The 25,582-nt window shown below is 42.9% G+C and overlaps 1 protein-coding gene across 4 annotated transcripts in view; it reads left to right on the top strand.

The window, feature by feature from the left end:
- Positions 1-25,582, top strand: part of LOC133442115 (protein NLRC3-like) — a 77,102-nt gene that overhangs the window by 10,304 nt on the left and 41,216 nt on the right. For 2 of the 4 annotated variants that reach the window (XM_061720053.1, XM_061720055.1), the window contains exons 4-6: positions 181-251; positions 4,698-6,525; positions 12,097-12,273. In XM_061720053.1, the coding sequence (XP_061576037.1) occupies positions 181-251; positions 4,698-6,525; positions 12,097-12,273 (2,076 nt within the window). Of the gene's footprint in view, positions 1-180; positions 252-4,697; positions 6,526-12,096; positions 12,274-22,639; positions 22,756-25,582 lie in introns of those variants that run through there. The other 2 variants (XM_061720056.1, XM_061720054.1) reach the window with 2 other exon arrangements.

Genomic DNA, 25,582 nt, shown 5'->3' with positions numbered 1-25,582 from the left:
ACATAAATATGTGTGTGTGTGTGTCTGTATAGGGATATATGTATATAAGAATATTACTTAGAAAAGAAAACCATGTCCTATGGAAGAAAAAAAACAACAAAACAAATACTGTGAGAACTTGTTTGTGTTTGATTTTGCTCGTAAACGTGGAAACATCCAATAAACCCTGTTTGGACGCAGGTTCTTCAGAAAGAGCTCATACCAGTCGGCTTCATCGGAAAATCTGGGATCCAGAGCAAGCTCTCCACAAGGTGAGACCGTCCATCCGTCTGAAGAGTTGTCGTGTCGACGTGCCCCCATTTTTTTGTGTCCAGTTGTTCAAACATGGACCATCATCCTTTGTGGTTCCGGACGTACGTCGGTTTATGGCGTCCTCGGCTCTGAGGCTGGGCAGCTTGTGGACGTCTGACCTTGTAGATGTTTCTCTAGTTACTCATCTTGCAAATATAAATCCTACATGTGACGTCCTGCTGCTGCTGTTACGCTCATCAGCTGTTTCCTTGTTTTATGAAATAATAATGGAACTGTAGGTCTGGATCTGGACCCTAGTGGTCTGTAGAGGACCTGCAGGTCTGGATCTGGACCCTAGTGGTCTGTAGAGGACCTGCAGGTCTGGATCTGGACCCTAGTGGTCTGTAGAGGACCTGCAGGTCTGGATCTGGACCCTAGTGGTCTGTAGAGGACCTGCAGGTCTGGATCTGGACCCTAGTGGTCTGTAGAGGACCTGCAGGTCTGGATCTGGACCCTAGTGGTCTGTAGAGGACCTGCAGGTCTGGATCTGGACCCTAGTGGTCTGTAGAGGACCTGCAGGTCTGGATCTGGACCCTAATGGTCTGAACGTCGGTGCTCCAGCGCAGGTCTCATCATGGTTCAGTGTGTGTAGCATTCTGGACTTCATCCTGAAGGTTAAGCAGGTCCAGGTTCCATCGTCTTGTACGAGCGCTAAAATCGTACCGTGTGTAGGAGTCTTTTTTTAAACGGTCCTCTAGCCGCCTTCTCTGCCTCCTCACGGCATCTTTACGGCAACTGCGACGTGCGTAGTGACATCATATATTGAAATTAGCCTACCCAGCACAAGGATAGTATTGTTTTGGTAAATGAAAATCCAGAAATCAGCCAGCATTCCTGTTGTGTCCGCCACTAGGTGGCCGAGTGTGCCAAGAGTGGCAGGTTGAAAAAGGGGCAACAGAAAGTACGTAGAAGAAGTGTGCAGGAGAAGATAGCAGAACTAGAAGATCGTTAACTCCCCCTTGTGTAGCTTTTGTTTTGTTTTTTATTCATATATGGAAAGGATTCTATATGCAGGGCTGCACATAATTATTTTGGTCTGGTGCTCAGAGGAGCCCCTGGATATGTGACTTGGGGCTCCAAAAACGCGGTGACCCGTCTCGCCGGATCGATAAAAGAGGGATGCAGGAATAAGTTATAGGCGAAACGATATTTATTCACTTATAAAGATTAATTAACAAATTATGGTGCGTGTTAGTCTGTAGAGTCAGTATAAAAGTTACAGTTTTTATCAACCAGATTGGGATGCTCACGGCATATTTTGCACCTAGGGTTGCCACCTTTCAGAAATAGAAATAAAGGACGCCCCGATTTCAGCAGCGCAGGAGCCAAAAAAAACCCCCAAAACTTCTAAACTGCATAAAAGTGTTAATTTTTTATGAAAAAACGTGTTCTTTAATAGCATTGAACTTGCATGACTGTACATTACATGCAAAGCAAAATATGTTGAACCTTTATTTTTTATAATTTTGATGATGGAATTGTTTATTGATTTCATAAAATTTTCTCTAATTTATTTTTTATTTGGGGTTTTCATAAACTTTGAGCCATAATCAGAGAGCAGTGTCTTGCTGGTGCAGGAAACTGCTGCTGCACGCAGTGACGGACACTGGCTGATTTATGGTCCGCGTTGCACCAACGCAGAGCTTACGGGGTAGGATACGCGGGAGCGCGAACGTACGGTGCGCGTCACCGCGTAACATCATGCAGCCACTTCTCGGCGAACACATGTTTTCTGTTCGGGTAGTGGTTCAGTTTGGCGTCTCTTTGTAGTTGGTGGTGGTGGAACGCCAAAATAATTACTTAATGGCGCTTGCTTCTTGGACATTTTGACGAGACGTGTCGGGGTTTGTTCAGTAAAGCTGATCCTTACCTCTCTTCCTGCCCAACGAGCATGGAGGGGGAGTAAGGACGCGCTGTGATTGGCCAGTACCAACTTTGAGTGGCAGTTCTGGGGAAAAGCTCTCGCAATAGATTTTTTAATATTACTATTCTGGTCTGGCCACAACCAATAATATGAGCCCCAGCTGTTGGTACGCAAAAGCGTTTCGCAGCACAAGATTGACAGCGCACTGTGGATTTTGACGGCGCATGCGCTCTGGCGGCCCACTTATGTGCAGCCCTGGATATATGAGCCACCAGGCTTCTTCCTTTCCTTGCATGTTATTTCAATGTTTTTACATTTATCGTTCAATTTGTCTTATATTGCTGAATAAATAAACTAAAACATAAACTTAACTAAGATACCACGTAACACCGTGTCCTAACTGCATCCGAGCGTCCAACTATCGCGTCACACTGCGTGACGTCAACATCTGCATCTGACTGTTATATTAAAGAAAAGTACATATTTGCCACTTAACATGTGTAACTTGAATTACACATATTTTTTCCTCTTAAAAATAAAATACATTTTATTTTATTTTTCAAATGCTATCTTATTTATTTCTCTACCAGCAGTTTGAATTTCCCCCATTTTTCCCCCATTTTTATAATAAATGAATATAAACATTAGTGAGCCTGGAACGATATTTAGTTTTAATTATGTTCACTGTGGAGAAAGCTGCCTCACAGCTGTATGTGGACCCAAACATGGGCAGGATGTTTTAAGATGGTCAGCTTATTTTCTGTGACTTCAGTTCAGACTTGAGTGGAAATGTTTGATGAAAAACTTTGTGTTTTGTTTCAGTGGCGTTTCACTTTCGCACTTTGAACACCACGGTCTCTGAACGTATGAGACACTGGTTTTGTCCCAGTGGGAAGACTGAACCAGGATGAATCTGTCCATTCCGGGTTGAACTTTCCTTTCCACCTGTTACGCTTCTCATCTCTGTAAGAATCAAGCTAATTACCGTATTTTGACGACCATACGGCGCCGTGTGGAAAGACGCACCCTCAGTTTTGTGTGTGTCATTTCTGTATTTAAAACACACACACAGCGCGCCGTGTGGAAAAGCGACGTCTACACACACGGAGCGCCGCCTTACAACAATACACACACAAGCATGTAAGTGTGCATATTTAAAAATAGAGCGGGAACAAAACTTAGTTTGATTGTACTTTATTTAAGATATTACATTAATCAGTTGTTAGACCTCAGCGCATCAGGTTTCATCCGAGCCTGATCAGCTGAGACGGGCAGGAGCCCGCAGCTGTCTTTCCGATGCTTTTGCGAAAGCCCGATCAACAGTCCAGTCCAGCAGACACGACAGCCCACGCATCTACATGTACCATCCTTCAGCAGTAAACGACGGAGCCCGCAAGCCCGAGCGGCACCGACCTCCCCGGCCGCAGGGACGAGCCGGGATAAGTGATCTGGGCGCAGACCCAAGTAATCGATCCCTGATCTTGGCGGATCTAAACGTACTCTGTGCAAAATGAAGGATTTACTCTGTAAATACACACCATTTATCTTACTATTACACGTACAGCTAGCTGAGTGTCGTCTTCTCATTTGGTCGGGAGTTGCTATGCAGTCCCGCGGCCCCCGAAAACAGAATTTTTTTTGCGGCCCCCTATGGTTAAGAATCACTGTTCTATTTGATATCAGCTCTTACACATAACAATTCCGTTTCCATGGAGACTTGTAAAAAGCATGAAGCTGGACAGAAGACTAAGAGTTTCCATCTTTCACTCAAGGTCAGACGCTGGTCTGACAGCACAGAGGTGCTCTGCTCACAAAAACGACCCACAAGGTTAAATACTCCCCAGAACCGCCCTGGCCCGGTTTTGTGGAGGTTTTTCCTCTGTCTTGAAGCGTTTCCAAGCTCTGCCTCCTGGGATTACGAGTTCACCTGAAGATTCATGTGATCCTGCTCATCTGAGGACGTCCACTTGAGTGTCCCTGTTTCTGCAATTATAAGCGTTTCTCCTCGTACGGTTCAGATCTTGTCTGATACTTTTCCAGGCGATCCAACCTCCTTGAGTGGTTTGTTTGTGAGTCGTATTCCTATTCTTCTTACTAATGGGCCGTCTACTTTAGTTCATTAAGTCTTCTCCGTTGAGCTGTAGATGGTGATGCCTTCACTCCTGCCCTCTGGAGGGGGTTGCTGATCTCACTGACGGTTGTTTTAGGGTTTTACCTGAAAATTCTCACAATGTTCCTCTCATCAACGACCGATGTTTTCGACCGTTTGATGTCTTTTACCCGATACAACCGTGGTGACCTTCGACTTGGGGGGGGTTTCAGATGGTTGTCCCGGCAGTGACCAGTGTTTACGTTTTCCACATTCTTGAACCGTACCTGCAGTCTGCAGGGCAATAAAGCTGAGGTGGTCTTGACCCTTCATCGGCATCGGTGGACTGAGCAGTCAAACAAGGTCCTAAACCGGGTTGCTCCTGGAGCCCCCCATCACTGACTGCAGTAGGAGTTTGTATCTCTCTGACCTCCTCTTCATTCTGTTTTTTAGCAGATGCTGGTCTGCAGCAGGTCCTAGATGAACATAAGACCAGTCTGAGGAGCAGATGTGAACATGTGACTGAAGGAACTGATGAACCAGGAAGTAGAACCCCCCTCAACAGGATCTACACGGAGCTCTTCATCACAGAGGGACTGAGTGAAGAGGTTGATACCCAACATGAGGTGAGGCAGCTGGAGACAGCTTCCAGGATGAAGAGCCTCCATGACGCTCCAATCAGGTGCCAGGACATCTTTAAAGCCTTACCTGACCAACGTGGAGACATCAGAGTGGTTCTGACCAACGGCGTCGCTGGCGCTGGGAAAACCTTCTCTGTTCAGAAGTTCTCTCTGGACTGGGCCGAGGGCTGGGAGAACCAAGACGTCACCGTGGTGATTCTGCTCTCGTTCAGGGAGCTGCACCTGATCGGAGATGAGCAGCTCAGTCTTCTCAGGCTGATCCAGGTTTTCCATCCATCGTTCCAGAAGCTCACAGCAGAGCAGCTGGCTGCCGGGAAACCGTTGTTCATCTTTGACGGCCTGGATGAAAGCAGACGTTCCCTGGACTTCTACAACGGTCCGGTGGTGTCTGACGTCACACAGAGCTCATCGGTCAACGTGCTGCTGACCAACCTCATCCAGGGGAACCTGCTTCCCTCAGCTCTCATCTGGATCACTTCCAGACCTGCAGCAGCCAATCAGATCCCTCACAAACACGTGGACAGGCTGACAGAAGTACGAGGCTTCACCGACGGCCAGAAGGAGGAATACTTCAGGAGGAGGTTCAGGGATGAAGAGCGGTCCAGCAGCATCGTCTCCCACATGAAGACATCCAGAACCCTCCACATCATGTGTAAACTCCCGGTCTTCTGCTGGATCACTGCTACAGTTCTGGACCACATGTTGACCACAAAGCAGAGAGGAGAGCTGCCCAAGACCCTGACTGACATGTTCTCCCACTTCCTGCTGGTCCAGACCAAGAGGAAGAAGAACAAGTACCAGGAGGGACGTGAGACGAGTCCACAGGAGCTGACGGAGGCTGACAGGGACCTTCTCCTGAAGCTGGGGAGGCTGGCGTTGGAACATCTGGAGAAAGGAAACATCATGTTCTACCAAGAAGACCTGGAGCAGTGTGGTCTTGATGTCCCAGAGGCCTCGGTGTACTCAGGAGTTTGTACCCAGATCTTCAGGAGAGAGTGTGAGGTCTTCCAGAAACCCGTCTACTGCTTTGTTCATCTGAGCATCCAGGAGTTCCTGGCTGCAGTCTACGTGCTCCACTGTTGGTCCACCAGAAACACAGATGTGCTGAAGAACTTCCTGGGAGAAGATTCAGATGAATCCATGGATAACCTCCTGGGAGGAAACTACAGATACTCATCTCTGGATAAGTTCCTGAAGAGAGTCATGCAGAAATCCCTGGAGAGTAAAAATGGCCACCTGGACCTGTTTGTCCGCTTCCTTCATGGTCTTTCTGTGGAGTCCAACCAGAGACTGTTAGGCGGTCTGATGGACCAGACGGAGAACGGCCCAGAAACCATCCAGAGAGTCATCAACAACCTGAAGAAGATGAACACTGACAGTATCTCTCCCGACAGAAGCATCAACATGTTCCAGTGTCTGATGGAGATGAACGACCTCTCAGTTCATCAGCAGATCCAAGAGTTCCTGAAGTCAGAGAACAGATCAGAGCAGGAACTCTCTCAGATCCAGTGTTCAGCTCTGGCCTACATGCTGCAGATGTCGGAGGAGGTTCTGGATGAGTTGGACCTGAGCAAGTACAAGACAACAACATGGGGTCGACGGAGACTGATTCCAGCTGTGAGGAACTGCAGAAAGGCTCGGTGAGTCCAGATGGATCAATAACACCATCAGTTAGTGTAAATTAGCAGTTTAGTTCTTTAAATCTTGTCTTGATCTTCAAATGAAAACTTTTGAAGTCGGATGTGTTTGTTTTTTTCTGGTTCACCTCAAGTCACGTCAACCAAAGGTTCATGTTGATCAACACTTGATCTAGTTGATGTTTCTGCTGCTCAGAGATGAATCTATGTAACTATAATATTGTGACCCTTGGATAATCAACATAGGACGCAGGAGACCAAAAGTATCATTCTTGGGTTTTTACTGGATCACAGTGGCATGGTAGGCAGACAGACAAAGAGAGAGGAAACCACATGACATGGATCTTCCTTATATCACTTCCGGACTAGCTCCCCCTAGGTACACTGTCAGGATACTACATCCCTCCCCTCTTAGGTCTGCCGACAACACTCACTGAAAGAGAAAATAAGACAAATTAAGCAACATTGTACATTTATTAAGGCTTGTAATAATCAGGAGGGCGCCGCTCTCTAAGGGAGCGCCTTAAGGGTGGTGTTACTTGTTCCTGTATTACAGATGGGGACCCGCTCCCCAGCATCGGTTGGTCCCTCTCAGAGTCTTCCACCTGGGTTGGAGAGTCAGAGGCTCGGACCTCAGGGTACACATGTTCTGGCATCACAGAAGATGGAGTGCTCACAACCTGAGGTGTACTAGGATCTATATCAGGAATGCCACTTAGCTCTCGCCTCCTGATTTGGTCAACATGTCTCCTTACGACCTGTCCATTTCCGATGAGGACTGTGCATGATAGGGGCCCTGTGCAGCTCTCAATTGTTCCAGGGATCCATTTGGGGCCAAATCCATAGTTTTTTGTAAAAACTAGATTCCCGGGGGAAAAACTCCTGAGCTTGGTGTGTATGTCATGATGAACTTTTTGTTTCCACTGTTTCATTTCCACCTCCGTGACATCAGCATTTCAGCCGGCCTGTGGTAGAGTGTGGAGTGATTCTGTAACTAAACAAGAATCTAGACACTTTCTGCCAATCCGTTCGATGATGGATGAAAAGGGGCTGACGTTACATGCTTTATCCCGTTTTTAGTCATGAAATCAGCAAACTCAGCACTAGTAAAGCAGGTAGCATTATCGCTCACCAACATCTTTGGCAGTCCATGGACACTGAAACTTTGTCTGAGCTTTTCAATGGTTCCATGAGTGGTTGCTGTATTCCCTGGATAAACATCCATCCATTTAGAATGGGAATCAACCAGCACCAGAAACATCTTGCCCAAAAATGGACCAGCATAATCCACATGGAGTCGAGTCCAGGGCTTCTCTGGCCATTCCCAGGGATGTAAGGGTGCTATAGAGGGAGACATGGCATTTTGTTGACATGTAGCACACTGATGTACTTCCCTCTCTACATCCTGATCCATCTGGGGCCACCAGACATATGATCGGGCCAGTCCCTTCATTCTAGACATGCCTGGATGGGACTGATGCAGCAACTTTAACAGTGTTTTTCGCCCTTGCTGAGGAATTATGACTCGAGCACCCCACAGAACACATCCATCTCGCACGCTAAGCTCTAAGCGTCGAGTGAAGTAAGGCATGCATTCAGGCTCCACTATAGAAGGCCATCCTTGTAACACATATCCATGCACACGTGACAGTGTCACATCCTTAGCTGTCCAATGTCTTACTTGTTCTGTGGTCACTGGTGCATCATCCATTCCATCCAGCATCAACACAAGATCCTCCTCTTCCTCAGCAGGGACTGTTTCTGGCAAGGGAAGTCTACTGAGGGCATCTGCATTCATATGCTGCTTTCCAGGCCTGTATACAATGTGATACTCATAAGCTCTGAGCCATACAGACCAACGTTGCACTCGTGGAGACACCATCTGAGGAACAGGTTTAGTTTCACTGAACAAGGAGATCAGGGGCTTGTGATCCGTTACAATTGTAAAGTTACGGCCATAAAGGTATTTGTGGAACCTTTTTATGCCAAAAATCACAGCCAAACCCTCTTTATCCAGCTGCGAATATTTCTTCTCTGCGGGGGCCAAAGTTCTAGATACAAACCCAATTGGTTTCTCAATTCCCTCTTCCATGCTGTGGGACAACACTGCCCCCACTCCATAGGGTGAGGCATCGCAGGCTAAAATTAAAGGCCTCTCTCCAGAATAATGCACCAAGACATCAGCTGACTTCAATAAGTCTTTGGACCTCCTGAAGGCTTCCTCTTGACGGTCCCCCCAGCTCCAAACCACATCTTTCTTCAGCAAATGATGTAAAGGGGCTAGCAATGTGGAGATATTGGGAAGAAAGCGATTATAATAATTCAACAAGCCCAGGTAGGCCTTGAGCTCTGTCACTGCAGTTGGGGTGGGAGCATCAACAACAGCTTTTACCTTGGCTTCCACAGTGTGAACTCCTTTAGCATCCACTTTATGTCCCAGATACTGAACCTCATCAGCCAGCAAAGTGCATTTGCTTCTCTTTAATCTGAGACCAGCATCTTCTAACCGGTTTAACACCTCCTCCAGAGATCTGAGATGCAATTCTCTGGTTGCCCCGGTAACCAGGATATCATCCAGATACACAGCAACTTGGGGTATGCCCTGGAGAACCCCCTCCATGGTTCTCTGGAAGATGGCAGGAGCTGAAGATACACCAAATGGTAGTCTGTTATATGTAAACATTCCACGATAAGTATTTACAGTTAAGTACTTCTTAGACTTATCATCCATTTGGATTTGTTGATATGCATGACTCATGTCAAGTTTGGTGAACTGTTGCCCCCCAGCTAACACTGCCATCAAATCCTCTACTTTAGGTATGGGGTACTGTTCCAGGGTGGAGACTCGGTTTACAGTCAATTTATAATCTCCACAAAGTCTACAGTCACCATCAGGTTTTAGCAAAGGAACCACAGGAGCTGCCCATTCAGAATACTTAACAGGAGCAATGATGTTTTCTTTTAACAATCTGTCAATCTCAACATCAACTTTGGGCTTCATAGCGTAGGGAACAGATCTGGGTCTATAAAAGCGGGGAACAGCATCAGCAGGTACATGAATTTTTGCTTTGAAACCTTTTAAAGTTCCCAACTCCTCTTTAAATACTACCTCATGCTTTTGTAGCACTTGCTCAAGGGTCAGGGGCTGGGAGTAGTGTGCATTATGCACTGGCTCCAGGTACAGGGACTGTGGGTGGTGTGCCTGGTACTTTATTTCAGCCCAGTCCAGTTAAAATGCTTCATCCACCATCTTCCCAGTCGGCAACATCTTTTCCTGTTGTTTGTAGTTCACTTTCACATACGTTTTCCCCAGCACCTTTATCTTTTGCTTTGTATATGTTCTCAGCTTAAGTCGAGTTTTCTTCAAGGGAGGGGCATTTTTCACTTTTTCTTTAAACGTTTTCATGTTCAGTATGGTGAGACTACATCCAGTATCCACTTCAAATGTCACTGGTTCCTCATTTAGAGTCATGCATACTTTGTAAGGTGGCACACCCTCCTCTTCATCCTCACCCAGGACACTGTATAATGAGAATGCCTGCCCCTCCTCATCACTCCCCTCTGCCACTCTGGGAGAACAATAATGCACTTTTCTCTCTTGGGTGAAGCGTCTTCCTCTTCCTCTGGGTCTTATGTCAGTTCTCTTTTCAGCATTTAACTTTTTCTTATTTCGACATGCTCGGGCTATGTGTCCAGTCATCCCACATGCATGACATTTTTCCTTTTTGAATCGACAGTCTTCAGGTGCATGATTACCTTTGCAGCGATAACACTCTCTATCCTTTTCTGCACTCCCCTGGCTCTCTCTCTTCTGCCCCATGCTTCCTCCAGCCTTCACTGCATTACAGGACATGGCTCCTGCTTTTGCCTGCAAATCCTGCACATTTTTGTTGGCAGATTCCATGGCTTGTGCTAGAGACAGGGCACTTTCAAATGTGAGATTGGTCTCTGACAGTAATCTTCTCTGGATTCGATCATCATTTATTCCACATACCAGCCTGTCCCGTAACATTTGTGAAAGGGTCACTCCATAATTACAATCTTGTGCCAGTTTCCTTAACTCAGCCACATATTCAGCCACAGATTCAGTGGGTCTTCTCATACGTGAATCAAATTTAAACCTCTGGACAATTTCACTTGGTTTGGGGTTAAAGTGGCTCTTTAATAAAGCTACTAATTGTGCAAAAGTCTTATCTCCAGGTTTTGCAGGACTTAGGAGGTTTCTCATCAAACTGTAAGTTTGTGCTCCCACCACACTGAGCAATATGGACTTCATTTTATCTTCATCAGTGATATCATTTGCAGTAAAGAAGTGTTCCATTATTTCACATTATTCCTCCCAAGCTTGCTCTTTTGAATCAAACGGTGGCAGGGATCCTATTGTTGCCATCTCACCTGCAGATGTCTTCCCTCCTTCCACCAAAGCCTTTTTCCACCTGGAGTCCAATCATCCAATCAAGCACTCACACAGTAGCCAGGGAGCAGGGCAAAAAAAGCACAAAAAACACTTCTCCAGTTCATCCTCGTCGCCAATATAATATTGTGACCCTTGGATAATCAACATAGGACGCAGGAGACCAAAAGTATCATTCTTGGGTTTTTACTGGATCACAGTGGCATGGTAGGCAGACAGACAAAGAGAGAAGAAACCACATGACATGGATCTTCCTTATATCACTTCCGGACTAGCTCCCCCTAGGTACACTGTCAGGATACTACAGTAACGTAGAAAGATGAAACATCAGAACCACTGGGGGGTTTTGTGGACACATGTACTTGGTAAGAGACCTTAGTTCTAGTAACTCTGGTTCTGTGATCTCCTGCACCGTCCTGTAACTCCGGTGGGGGTTACTTTCCTCACACTTTAAGAGGAGAGCAGTTGGACTTGTTATTGGTTCCTGAAGACTTTTCACCCTCATCCAAGAGTCGACACAGATATGAAGGCTTGAAATCCCATGATCCTCCAGGAACTGCTGGTCGTACCAGACCGAGACTCTAGATGGAAAAGCTCTGAATGTGACGAGTGCAGCTTCATTGATTATGAATGAAAGTTTGTCTGAGACAGAAGGTGACAGGTGTTTGTGTTGTTGCTGTAGAGGAGAGCAGCATGAAGACGTTTACAGCTTCATACGAGAACTGACGTCTGGATATCAGAGCAGAACAGCACAATTCAGTCTCCTTAATCAATCTCTGATCAATGCTGAAGTCTCTGTGAGAGCAAAGTCTCCTTTAACAGACCTGAACACAAAATACAAGAAAACTAATCCAGGAGTCAGAAAAACACTAAATACAGCTTAAAAGCTTGGAGATCTTTTATCTGGAAACTTGTTAAAGTTCAGCTCCACACTTGTTCACTTTCATTCAAGATGTTCAGAGTGAAAAATGTCCATGAATAAATGAGTTTATGTCCTAAATCTGATGTTTTCAGATGACTCTGACAGACGTAGACGTTAACGAAGCCGGTTCCCTCCTTCATCTGCAGATCCAGACAAAGTCTGCAGATGTTAACAGATGTTCAGTCTGGCTTCAACTCACACTTTATTACAACTGACATCATGTTTTCTCTCATCACAGATTTGTTGAGTGTGAACTCTCAGAGACTCACTGTGAAGTTGTTGCGTCCGCTCTGAAGTCTAACCCCTCCCATCTGACACAACTGGACCTGAGTGAGAACTGGAACATGCAGGATTCAGGAGTGAAGGTTCTGTCTGGTGGACTGGAGAGTCCAAACTGTAGACTGGAGACTCTGAGGTCAGTTCATGGAGACGTTTACACATTTATCCACTTATCATCCTCCAAACATGTGACTAAACTACTTTAATTCAAAACATATTCATGAAATATTTAATATCTGATATGAAGAAATGTTTTTTTTTTTAAAAGGTTCCTTATTTATAAAAGTCTGAAGATTGTTATATAAGAATATTTCAGATGTAAACAGGAGAGAAACCAGTTTAGTGTAAAATAAAGAAAAACCTTAAAAAGTTTACTAAACATTATCCCAGCACATCAGACCCATGTACATGTTTGATAAGTACTTTGTACTTTCTTGAGTGTGTAATCTGCAGTTTGAGTCTGAACTAGTTTTAAAACAGCTGCAGGTTTTGTCATGAGTTGATTTTACAGAACCTAAATGCAGGAAACCCAAAGGTGACAGATGGCAGCAAATTCCTTTATTTTAACAAAACATAAAAACCCAGAAAAAGTTATCTAACAGAAATGAGAGAATGGTGAAGATGACTGGGAGGCGTCAGACTGACAACCAGCCGGGACTGAAATAGGGCAGGGATGAAGAGGGTACCATAGGGTACACCTCTACGTTTTGAAAAATACCTTCATTTACATCAGATCGTTTTCAAAATCTCTTCATTTACATGAACCCACACAAATACTCAACCCAGTCTCACACAAAAACGTACCCTGCCTACGTTGGTCCAAAGTGCAAAAACGTAGAGGGGCTACAATATTAGCCCTTGAAATGTATAACTGTTACGTTTTTTTAGCCCTTAAAACGTATAACTGTTACATTTTTCTGCCGATTCGTTTTGCGCCCAAGTCACGTGACTTTTAAGATTCTGGCCGTGATACCAACAAACACGGTGGACATTTTTCATTTTTGAGTGAAGAAAATCAATATTTTGAGTTAGTTTCTGCATAGAAATGCGTTTTGATTACATTTCTAGCAATACATATTTCACTTTCATAATATTCACTCAGTAAATGTATATAATCTCTTGCTTGCTCGTGGTTGCAAGGTTTTTTCAGATCTCGTCGGAATAATGTAAATCTGGAACGTTTTAAAAACGTGAAATGGTTACATTTTTGGTTGCTGTACACGCTGTGAAGAAAATCAATATTTTGAGTTAGTTTCTGCATAGAAATGCGTTTTGATTACATTTCTAGCAATACATATTTCACTTTCATAATATTCACTCAGTAAATGTATATAATCTCTTGCTTGCTCGTGGTTGCAAGGTTTTTTCAGATCTCGTCAGAATAATGTAAATCTGGAACGTTTTAAAAACGTGAAATGGTTACATCTTTGGTTGCTGTACACGCTGTGAAGAAAATCAATATTTTGAGTTAGTTTCTGCATAGCGTTTTGATTACATTTCTAGCAATACATATTTCACTTTCATAATATTCACTCAGTAAATGTATATAATCTCTTGCTTGCTCGTGGTTGCAAGGTTTTTTCAGATATCGTCAGAATAATGTAAATCTGGAACGTTTTAAAAACGTGAAATGGTTACATTTTTGGTTGCTGTACACGCTGTGAAGAAAATCAATATTTTGAGTTAGTTTCTGCATAGCATTTTGATTACATTTCTAGCAATACATATTTCACTTTCATAATATTCACTCAATAAATGTACATAATCTCTTGCTTGCTCTGGTTGCAAGGTTTTTTCAGATATCGTCAGAATAATGTAAATCTGGAACGTTTTAAAAACGTGAAATGGTTACATTTTTGGTTGCTGGACACGCTGTGAAGAAAATCAATATTTTGAGTTAGTTTCTGCATAGAAATGCGTTTTGATTACATTTCTAGCAATACATATTTCACTTTCATAATATTCACTCAGTAAATGTATAATCTCTGGCTTGCTCGTGGTTGCAAGGTTTTTTCAGATCTTGTCAGAATAATGTAAAACTGGAACGTTTTAAAAACGTGAAATGGTTACATTTTTGGTTGCTGGACACGCTGTGAAGAAAATCAATATTTTGAGTTAGTTTCTGCATAGAAATGCGTTTTGATTACATTTCTAGCAATACATATTTCACTTTCATAATATTCACTCAGTAAATGTATATAATCTCTTGCTTGCTCGTGGTTGCAAGGTTTTTTCAGATATCGTCAGAATAATGTAAATCTGGAACGTTTTAAAAACGTGAAATGGTTACATTTTTGGTGGCTGTACACGCTGTGAAGAAAATCAATATTTTGAGTTAGTTTCTGCATAGCATTTTGATTACATTTCTAGCAATACATATTTCACTTTCATAATATTCACTCAATAAATGTACATAATCTCTTGCTTGCTCTGGTTGCAAGGTTTTTCAGATCTCGTCAGAATACCCTAGCTACGTTGGTCCAAATGCAAAAACGTAGAGGGGTTACAATATTAGCCCTTGAAATGTATAACTGTTACATTTTTCTAGCCCTTGAAATGTATAACTGTTACATTTAAGGAAAAATAAAATTGCTGCCATTTCTTTGATTCTCGGTCTAAATTGCAATATTTTAAGATAGTTTCGCCATGAAAAGCAGATTTTATCATATTCATAGCAAGAAATATATTTTGGTTATTTTACCCTCATTTAATGGATCTTATTGACGGAAATGTATGAACCATGTGCTTGTTTTACTTCCTTTGAGTAATAAAACCACCAATTCTCTTGCATGGCCCCGTTATTAAAATATATGCCAGGCCCAGTGCTTAATTTCTAAAGTGGGAGGTCCCGGAGCGCAGACGATGAGTGGCTCCGGTGCGAGAGAAAAAAAAACCACACACACACACACACACACACACACTGTTGAACTGTCCGTTTTGACGTTAACGGCGATTTTCACAATGATATCTGCAACATTTCTTAAGGCAGAAACACCACTGTATCATTGTTAATTACACAACGTTAGTGGGTTAATTTCCTGCAAACCAATTTTCATGTTTTTCCCTTTGATTGTGAGAAAAAAAAGAGTTGTTTCACGCTGAGAGCATCATGCCAGCCAATCAGAATCCTGGAAAAAACATCAACAAATGACACGTGTGACTTCCAGCCTGATTTATGGTTCTGCGTTACACCAACGCAGAGCCTACGGCGGAAGTGATACTAGTAGCTGATTGGCCGATATGTGATCATCATCATCATCATCATCATCATCATCATCATCATCATCATCATCATCACCATCATCATCATCATCATCATCACCATCATCATCATCATCATCATCATCATCATCATCATCATCACCATCATCATCACCATCACCATCACCATCATCATCATCAGTCAAGTCAAATTGCACGTGCGAGGTCCCGTTCATCGCTGCTTGCAGCTTTAATTTATATATAACTATTTTAACATTTCTAAACACAAAAACACGAAAGTGTCCTTGATAATTCAATAATACAATAGGTTCATGTTAAGGACATCCGTTTTAATTAGTTCTCCTTCGATTATGAGATGTTATTAATGCTCAGTAGACACAGGAGGTTTGTTATGTATTGTAATGAGGCCTATTTCGTGTCTATTTTTGAACAGTTCACTAATGCTTTGAGCTAGGAAGCTGAAATTCTAGACTCTGTATCAAGAGGTGACTTTCATCCACTGTGCGGATTTTCAGATCTGTGTGACCTTCGGAAGTGTCAAAGGTCACCCCGCCTGTTGCTTTTCGGCCTGCTAAGACTATTTCGTGTCTTTTTTTGCATAGTTCACTAACGCTTTGAGCTAGGAAGCTGAAATTCTAGACTCTGTATCAGGAGGTGACTTTCATCCACTGTGCGGATTTTAAGATCTCTGTGACTTTCGGAAGTGTCAAAGGTCACCGCGTCTGTTGCTTTTCGGCCTGCTAAGACTATTTTGTGTCTTTTTTTTGAATAATTCACTAACGCTTTGAGCTGGGAGGCTGATTTTTGATTATGTTGCAATGCAGAAGGCCCTTTGCTAGGATCTTTTGGTCTTGTGGCTGTACGACTTCCACAGAGCTAGTTGGCATTGCAGAGGGTTTACAGAGTTGAGACTTGGTAAGCCCAATTTAAGCCCCATATGGAGGCCACAGGTCAAGTTTTACTTGGTTTGGTCAAATATTGTGGCAACGGTGTCCGTTCGAATGTTGGAAAAGGTGACGTTTCAAAGCCCCGCCCATCGAAAAGTACAGGTCTGATCTGCACCAAACTAACGTCTGTCTGATCAGGGGATGCCCCCGAACAACATATAAAAAATTCAGATTTCTATGACTTCTGCAACAGTGTTTCCTCTAAAACGTTCTGGCTGGTTAGGAGGGTGTAGAAACCTCTAGCTCTGAGAGCCTCCTGACTAATGGAACAGGGCCTATTTTGTGTCTTTTTTTGCATAGTTCACTAACGCCTTTAGCTAGGAGTCTGAATTTTTTATATGTTGTTCGGGGGCATCCCCTGATCAGACAGACGTTAGTTTGGTGCAGATCAGACCTGTACTTTTCGATGGGCGGGGCTTTGAAACGTCACCTTTTCCAACATTCGAACGGACACCGTTGCCACAATATTTGACCAAACCAAGTAAAACTTGACCTGTAGCCTCCATATGGGGCTTAAATTGGGCTTACCAAGTCTCAACTCTGTAAACCCTCTGCAATGCCAACTAGCTCTGTGGAAGTCGTACAGCCACAAGACCAAAAGATCCTAGCAAAGGGCCTTCTGCATTGCAACATAGTCAAAAATCAGCCTCCCAGCTCAAAGCGTTAGTGAATTATTCAAAAAACACACAAAAAAGGCCCGAAAAAGGCACCACACACGGTGACCTTTGGCACTTCCGAAGGTCGCACGGGTCTGGACCTCGGCACAGTGGATGAGAGTCACCTCCTGATACAGAGTCTAGAATTTCATTCTCGTAGCTCAAAGCGTTAGTGAACTATGCAAAAAAAGACACAAAATAGTCTTAGCAGGCCGAAAAGCAACAGACGCCGTGACCTTTGACACTTCCGAAAGTCACAGAGATCTGAAAATCCGCACAGTGGATGAAAGTCACCTCCTGATACAGAGTCTAGAATTTCAGCTTCCTAGCTCAAAGCGTTAGTGAACTATGCAAAAAAAGACACGAAATAGTCTTAGCAGGCCGAAAAGCAACAGACGGGGTGACCTTTGACACTTCCGAAGGTCACACAGATCTGAAAATCCGCACAGTGGATGAAAGTCACCTCTTGATACAGAGTCTAGAATTTCAGCTTCCTAGCTCAAAGCATTAGTGAACTGTTCAAAAATAGACACGAAATAGGCCTCATAACAATACATAACAAACCTCCTGTGTCTACTGAGCATTAATAACATGTCATAATCGAAGGAGAACTAATTAAAACGGATGTCCTTAACATGAACCTATTGTATTATTGAATTATCAAGGACACTTTCGTGTTTTTGTGTTTAGAAATGTTAAAATAGTTATATATAAATTAAAGCTGCAAGCAGCGATGAACGGGACCTCGCACGTGCAATTTGACTTGACTGATGATGATGATGGTGATGGTGATGGTGATGGTGATGATGATGATGATGATGGTGGTAGCGATGATGATGATGATGGTGATGATGATGATGATGATGATGGTGGTAGCGATGATGATGATGATGATGGTGATGATGATGATGATGATGGTGGTAGCGATGATGATGATGATGATGATGAAGGTGATGATGAAGGCGATGAAGGTGATGATAAAGATGATGATGATGGTGGTGATGATGGTGATGATGATGATGATGATGGTGATGATGATGAAGGTGATGATGAAGGCGATGAAGGTGATGATAAAGATGATGATGATGGTGGTGATGATGGTGATGATGGTGATGATGATGATGATGATGATGATGATGATGATGATGATGATGATGATGATGATGATGATGATCACATAGCGGCCAATCAGCTACTAGTATCACTTCCGCCGTAGGCTCTGCGTTGGTGTAACGCGGAACCATAAATCAGCCTGGAAGTTACACGTGTCATTTGTTGATGTTTTTTCCAGGATTCTGATTGGCTGGCATGATGCTCTCAGCGTGAAACAACCTTTTTTTTTTCTCACAATCGAAGGGAAAAACATGAAAATTGGTTTGCAGGAAATTAACCCACTAACGTTGTGTAATTAACAATGATACAGTGGTGTTTCTGCCTTAAGAAATGTTGCAGATATCATTGTGAAAATCGCTGTTAACGTCAAAACGGACAGTTCAACAGTGTGTGTGTGTGTGTGTGTGTGTGTGTGTGTGTGTGTGTGTGTGTGTGTGTTTTTTTCTCTCGCACCGGAGCCACTCATCGTCTGCGCTCCGGGACCTCCCACTTTAGAAATTAAGCACTGGGCCTGGCATATATTTTAATAACGGGGCCATGCAAGAGAATTGGTGGTTTTATTACTCAAAGGAAGTAAAACAAGCACATGGTTCATACATTTCCGTCAATAAGATCCATTAAATGAGGGTAAAATAACCAAAATATATTTCTTGCTATGAATATGATAAAATCTGCTTTTCATGGCGAAACTATCTTAAAATATTGCAATTTAGACCGAGAATCAAAGAAATGGCAGCAATTTTATTTTTCCTTAAATGTAACAGTTATACATTTCAAGGGCTAGAAAAATGTAACAGTTATACATTTCAAGGGCTAATATTGTAACCCCTCTACGTTTTTGCATTTGGACCAACGTAGCCAGGGTATTCTGACGAGATCTGAAAAACCTTGCAACCAGAGCAAGCAAGAGATTATGTACATTTATTGAGTGAATATTATGAAAGTGAAATATGTATTGCTAGAAATGTAATCAAAATGCTATGCAGAAACTAACTCAAAATATTGATTTTCTTCACAGCGTGTACAGCCACCAAAAATGTAACCATTTCACGTTTTTAAAACGTTCCAGATTTACATTATTCTGACGAGATCTGAAAAAACCTTGCAACCACGAGCAAGCAAGAGATTATATACATTTACTGAGTGAATATTATGAAAGTGAAATATGTATTGCTAGAAATGTAATCAAAACGCATTTCTATGCAGAAACTAACTCAAAATATTGATTTTCTTCACAGCGTGTCCAGCAACCAAAAATGTAACCATTTCACGTTTTTAAAACGTTCCAGATTTACATTATTCCGACGAGATCTGAAAAAACCTTGCAACCACGAGCAAGCAAGAGATTATATACATTTACTGAGTGAATATTATGAAAGTGAAATATGTATTGCTAGAAATGTAATCAAAACGCATTTCTATGCAGAAACTAACTCAAAATATTGATTTTCTTCACTCAAAAATGAAAAATGTCCACCGTGTTTGTTGGTATCACGGCCAGAATCTTAAAAGTCACGTGACTTGGGCACAAAACGAATCGGCAGAAAAATGTAACAGTTATACGTTTTAAGGGCTAAAAAAACGTAACAGTTATACATTTCAAGGGCTAATATTGTAGCCCCTCTACGTTTTTGCACTTTGGACCAACGTAGGCAGGGTACGTTTTTGTGTGAGACTGGGTTGAAATACTAGATAGAGCAAATGCGTTTGCCGTTTTGTGCAGTCCACCCTCGTCAGCTAAATAGTAGAGGGTGCAGCTACTTTTTCATTACACTGACCAAAGGAGCCGCAGCAATTTATAACTCCAGTCTCCAAACAAAAATTGAACCTAAGTGCAATTATAATACATTTGAAAGCCTCATGCTTGGTCTGAAATTTCCGAGCTGGAAATCAGAGAAGCCAGTTGTGTTAGTGGTAGTGTACCGGCCCCCTGCTGGTGCTTATCTAGAGTTTTTGTCTGGATTTTCAGATTTCCTTTCTGGATTATTGATCAGCACAGATAAATTCATCATAGTGGGTGATTTTAACATTCATATGGATGTTGAAAGCGATAATCTTAAATTAGCCTTCGATTCTCTTCTAGAATCAATGGGTATCTCACAAAAAGTGGACAAACCGACGCACTGTTTTAATCATACTCTCAATCTCGTTCTCACCTACGGTGTTGAAACTGATGGTCTGTTGGTGTCACCTGTAAACTCCCTTTTATCCGACCATTACTTAATAACGTTTGAATTTAATTTTGTTGATGTTGAAGTGCAAAATAGGAGGTATTATTTTAGCAGATGTTTGTCTGATGAAGTTATTGTTAAATTTAGGGAGGCCATTGCTCATCTTACGACAGTGCAAAATAGTGATGTAGTCGAGGCCAGTGACCTGGGTTCTACCTCTGATGTTGATTTCCTTGCTAGTAACACTGCTGATTTGTTGCATTCAGCTTTAGATGAAGTTGCTCCTTTGAAAAGGAGGGTTTCTAGCCACAGGAGCTTAACTCCCTGGTATAATTCAGATATCCGCATGTTGAAACAAAACGTGCGTAAAATGGAAAGGAAGTGGTACTCTTGTAGGTCTGTAGACTCTTATCGTGAATGGAAAGATATTCTAATAGTATATAAAAAAGCCATTCGCAAAGCCAGAACAGCTTATTATTCAACGTTGATAGAGGATAACAAAAGTAACCCACGTTTTCTGTTCAGCACTGTAGCCAGGCTGACAAAGAGTCACAGCTCTGTTGAGCCGTGTATTCCTGCAGCTCTCAGTAGTGAAGACTTTATGAGCTTCTTCAACAGTAAAATCACGAGAATTAGAGAAGAAATCAACCAGCCGGTTGTGGGCGTTTCTTCAGCTTTAGCGACTTCCCTAGGCTCTGACTTGACTCTAGACTGTTTTGATCCTATAGACCTCCCTGAGCTGACTTCACTCGTTAATAGAGCTAAGTTAACCACATGTATGTTAGACCCCATCCCGACTCGACTATTCAAACATATTTTTTCTCTTATTGGTACGACAATACTGGACCAAATTAACCTATCCCTAAGTTTAGGATATGTACCACAGGTTTTCAAAGTGGCAGTAATCAAACCTTTACTTAAAAAACCTTCTCTTGACCCAGACACCTTAGCTAATTATAGACCAATTTCCAACCTTCCATTTGTGTCTAAAATTCTGGAAAAGGCAGTTTCAAGCCAGTTATGTGACTATTTGTATAGAAATGATCTGTTTGAAGTCTTTCAGTCAGGGTTCAGAATGCATCATAGCACAGAGACAGCACTGGTTCGAGTCACGAATGACCTCCTTATGGCCTCAGATAAGGGATTAGTTTCCATACTGGTTCTACTGGACCTCAGTGCTGCTTTTGACACTATAGATCATGGCATTTTACTGCACAGGTTAGAGCATGTTGTTGGGATTAAAGGGACAGCTCTATGTTGGTTTAAATCAAATCTATCTGACAGGTTCCAGTTTGTTCATGTACATGAGGTTTCTTCAGAACAGTCAAGGGTCTGTTATGGTGTTCCGCAGGGTTCAGTGCTAGGGCCAATCTTGTTCAGTTTATACATGCAGCCAGTGGGAAGTATAATCCAGAATCACGGCATACACTTTCATTGTTATGCTGATGATACGCAGCTCTACTTGTCTATGAAGCCGGATGAAACAGAACCGTTAGTTAAACTTCAGGCATGTCTTAGGGACATCAAGGACTGGATGTCCAGAAATTTCTTGCTTCTAAATTCAGATAAAACAGAGGTTATCATTCTTGGTCCAGAGCATCTTAGGAAGGGACTAGATGGTGTTGCGATGGCTTCCAGTGCAACTGTGAGAAACCTTGGTGTTATTTTCGATCAGGATTTGTCGTTTAAACCATATGTCAATCAGGTTTGTAAAATAGCCTTTTTCCATCTCCGTAATATTGCAAAGATTAGGAAAATCCTCTCGCAGAGTGATGCAGAAAAACTAGTTCATGCGTTTGTATCTTCTAGACTAGATTACTGTAATGAGTTGTTAGCAGGATGTCCAAGTAATTTGCTGAATAGGCTCCAGCTGATCCAAAATGCAGCAGCACGAGTACTGACAGGAATTAGCAGGAGAGACCACGTCTCTCCAGTGTTAGCGTCGCTCCATTGGTTACCCGTAAAATTCAGAATCCAATTTAAAATTTTATTACTTGCGTATAAAGCCCAAAACGGCTTAGCTCTGCATTATTTGCAAGACCTGATAGTGCCTTATGTTCCTGTCAGAGCTCTCCGTTCTCAGAGTGCAGGTTTACTCGTAGTTCCTAGAGTATCCAAATGTAGATTTGGAGGGCGGGCGTTCTGCTATCAGGCACCACTACTATGGAACCAACTTCCAATCTGGGTTAAGGAGGCTGACACCACCTCCACCTTTAAAACTAAACTTAAAACATTTCTGTTTAGTAAAGCCTATAGTTAGTGTTTAGTAAACCTCTAGCTGGTGTTGGTAAATCTCTAGGTAGTGTAAACTTTAGTGTGTCAGAGTCGCTCCTGTAGTTTCTTGTGCTGGCCCCCCCTTCTCCTCCCTTTTCTCTCTTTTGTCCATGTTGCAGCATCCTTTGCCGGACACCGGAACCTGCAGTGTGGGAGTGAGGGGGGCAGGGTAACGGCCCCTTTTGGGCGGGGGAGAAGGTTCGTCCCTCAAGACTCCTCTCCCTGGCCCTGCCCCTTTTCAACCCTTCCCCGACCCTGCACCCCAACCTGGGACTTGATGATTGGGCCGGAGCTTCGGGAGCTGCGTGCTGGCCTGCGGTCCCCACCCCTGGTCATCCCGTTGCTGCTTCCACCTGCCTGCTGTGCTGTTGCCGTCCCTGACCCACCAGTCTGGCCCTCGGCAGGAGGGTCCCCCCTTACGAGCCTGGTCCTGCTCAAGGTTTCTTCCCTCCTAAAGGGGAGTTTTTCCTTGCCACTGTTTGGCTTAAGGTTTTTCTCCCACTAGGGGAGTTTTTACCTGCCATTGTTTATGTAATAACTGCTCGGGGGTCATGTTCTGGGTATGGGTCTCTGGAAAGCGTCTAGAGACAACTCTGTTGTATTAGACGCTATATAAATAAAATTGAATTGAATTGAATTCAAAGACGGCATGAAAGTCGTCTGACATTCTATGTGGGGGTGCAGTAACTCTGAAAGGGACATAGCGATGACCGCGACATCCTGAACTTCTCACCCAATTCCTCCGGGACAACTCCTTTGTTTTAGAAGTTTTCTTACCAGCGAGCAGTTCGCCCTGGTCGGATCCAAAAACGACGCCGTTGCCGGGCGTTGTCGGCCAAAATTAATTTTCACACATTTAACAATTATATATTTAAAATATATTTACACAAATGTGTGTATCATGCCCTTAAACTACTATATGCACTCTTATTTTAGTATTAACAACCTCCATTTCTGTGGAAAAAAATAAAAGTGGCTAAGAACTATATTTCCCTAGAGTCATGCTATACAGCGTTATGCTAATCAGCGCCATATTTGTAGTCACATTAGACAATTGACAGCTGACAACTAACAGCTGACAACTGACACAGAACAAGCGTTGTTAAGCAACCATAAAACGCCCCGTGACCACGCCCCCTTCCATACAGTCCTTATGGGTGCGAGGTCCGTAATTGTGTCCTCCACAATACTTTATTTAATGCCCAGTAACTGAATTGATGTATTCACAGTGATCACAGTGACCGTTCAAAAGCACAACATTTATTTATTTATCTATTAGGGCCCGAGCACTTACAGTGCGAAGGCCCTATTGTATCTGTAGGAATTTTTATTATTATGGGCATGCCAAGTAGTGGCATGACCATATTGCAATCGTCCAGAATGGCCCAAAGAGCAATGTTGCTAGCATTTTGCTAACAAGCTAAAGTCGCAAAAGTCCCACTGCGCACCAGTGGGTGTAGAGCATGACCCCGCTGTGATGTGGAAAAAAAAATCCCCAAAAAATGAAACACGCTCGAGAAAACGAGAAAAAACATGAAAATGAAGGCGATAAAATAGTATCTAGAAAAGGTTTCCCTTTTCTTATTATGGGCATGCCAAGTAATGGCATGACCATATTGCAATCGTCCAGAATGGCCCAAAGGGCAATGTCGCTAGCGTTTCGCTAACATGCTAAAGTCGCAAAAGTCGCAAAAGTCCCACTGCGCACCAGCGGGTGTACAGCATGACCCCGCTCTGATGTGGAAAAAAAAAATCCCCCAAAAGTGAAACATGGCCGGAAAAACCTGAAAAATGAAGGCGATATATTAGTATCCAGAAAAGGTTTCCCTTTTCTTATTATGGGCATGCCAAGTAATGGCATGACCATATTGCAATCGGTCAGAATGGCCCAAATGGCAATGTTGCTAGAATTTTGCTAACAAGCTAAAGTTGCAAAGGTCCCACGTCACACCAGCGGGTGTACAGCATAACCCCGTTCTGATGTGGAACAAAAAAATACCCAAAAAATAAAACACGCCCGAAAAAATGAGGAAAAACATGAAAATGAAGGCGATATAATGGTATACAGAAAAGGTTTCGCTTTTCTTATTATACTTATTCCGCACTCTTTTTTCGTCCGTTAATACGGCCCGAACTGCAACGTGCACCCATGCATGCCATACATCGTTGGATGCGTCTCCATCGTGCCGCGATGGGCATTACTTTTCTCAGTAATAGGGGTTACTGTGGCAACGCTAGTTGCCAAAAAGAAAAAAAAAGGCGAAAATTCGGACGCTTATTGCTCGGCCGCACTTTATCGTAGCGACATCGTTCAAACTTTCAAATACTTGGCCTGATTTGCACTTAAGGACCATACAACCTCATTATGCCAATTATTAAAGTTTTTGCGATATTTAACTTTCAATTTAAAAAAAAATCCATTTTAATTTGGACGCTTGTTGCTAGGCAACGGTTTATCGTAAAGACATCATTACAACATTGACAAACCCGGGACGCGTTGTACTACATCGTATTTTAGTGTCATCATGCTCGCTATTACGGTTTTTGAGATATTCAACTATGCTAATTTTGATGCTAACAGAATTTTTGATGCTTGTTGCGCGACAACGCGGTATCGTAGATACTTTGTTCCAACGTTAAAAGACTCGGGTTGATGTGGACTACAACATACTGAGGTCTCATTACGCTGTCGTTTACAGCTTTTGAGATATTGAAGCCAAATTGTCCCATTCTATCCTATGGAGCTTTGTTACCATGGCAACAAAAACCTATGCATTTGTATGGGAGAGCATGTGAATAAACCATCCTTTAATCCAGCTCGGACCGCAATGTGCACCCATGCATGGCATATATCGTTAGATGCGTCCACAACTTGGGTTGATGGGCATTACTTTTTTCAGTAAAAAAGTGTTACCGTGGCAACGCTAGATGCCAAAAAGCAAAATAAAAGGCGAAAATTTGGACGCTTATTGCTCGGCCGAACTTTATCGTAGAGACATCGTTCAAACTTTCAAACACTCGGCCCGATTGGCACTAACGGACCCTAGAACCGCATTATGCCA

This window comes from Cololabis saira, chromosome 4 (genome assembly GCF_033807715.1).
Source record: "Cololabis saira isolate AMF1-May2022 chromosome 4, fColSai1.1, whole genome shotgun sequence".
NCBI lineage: Eukaryota > Metazoa > Chordata > Actinopteri > Beloniformes > Belonidae > Cololabis > Cololabis saira.
Note: the sequence above shows the minus strand (reverse complement) of the source record. Positions and strands in the feature narration are given on the sequence as shown.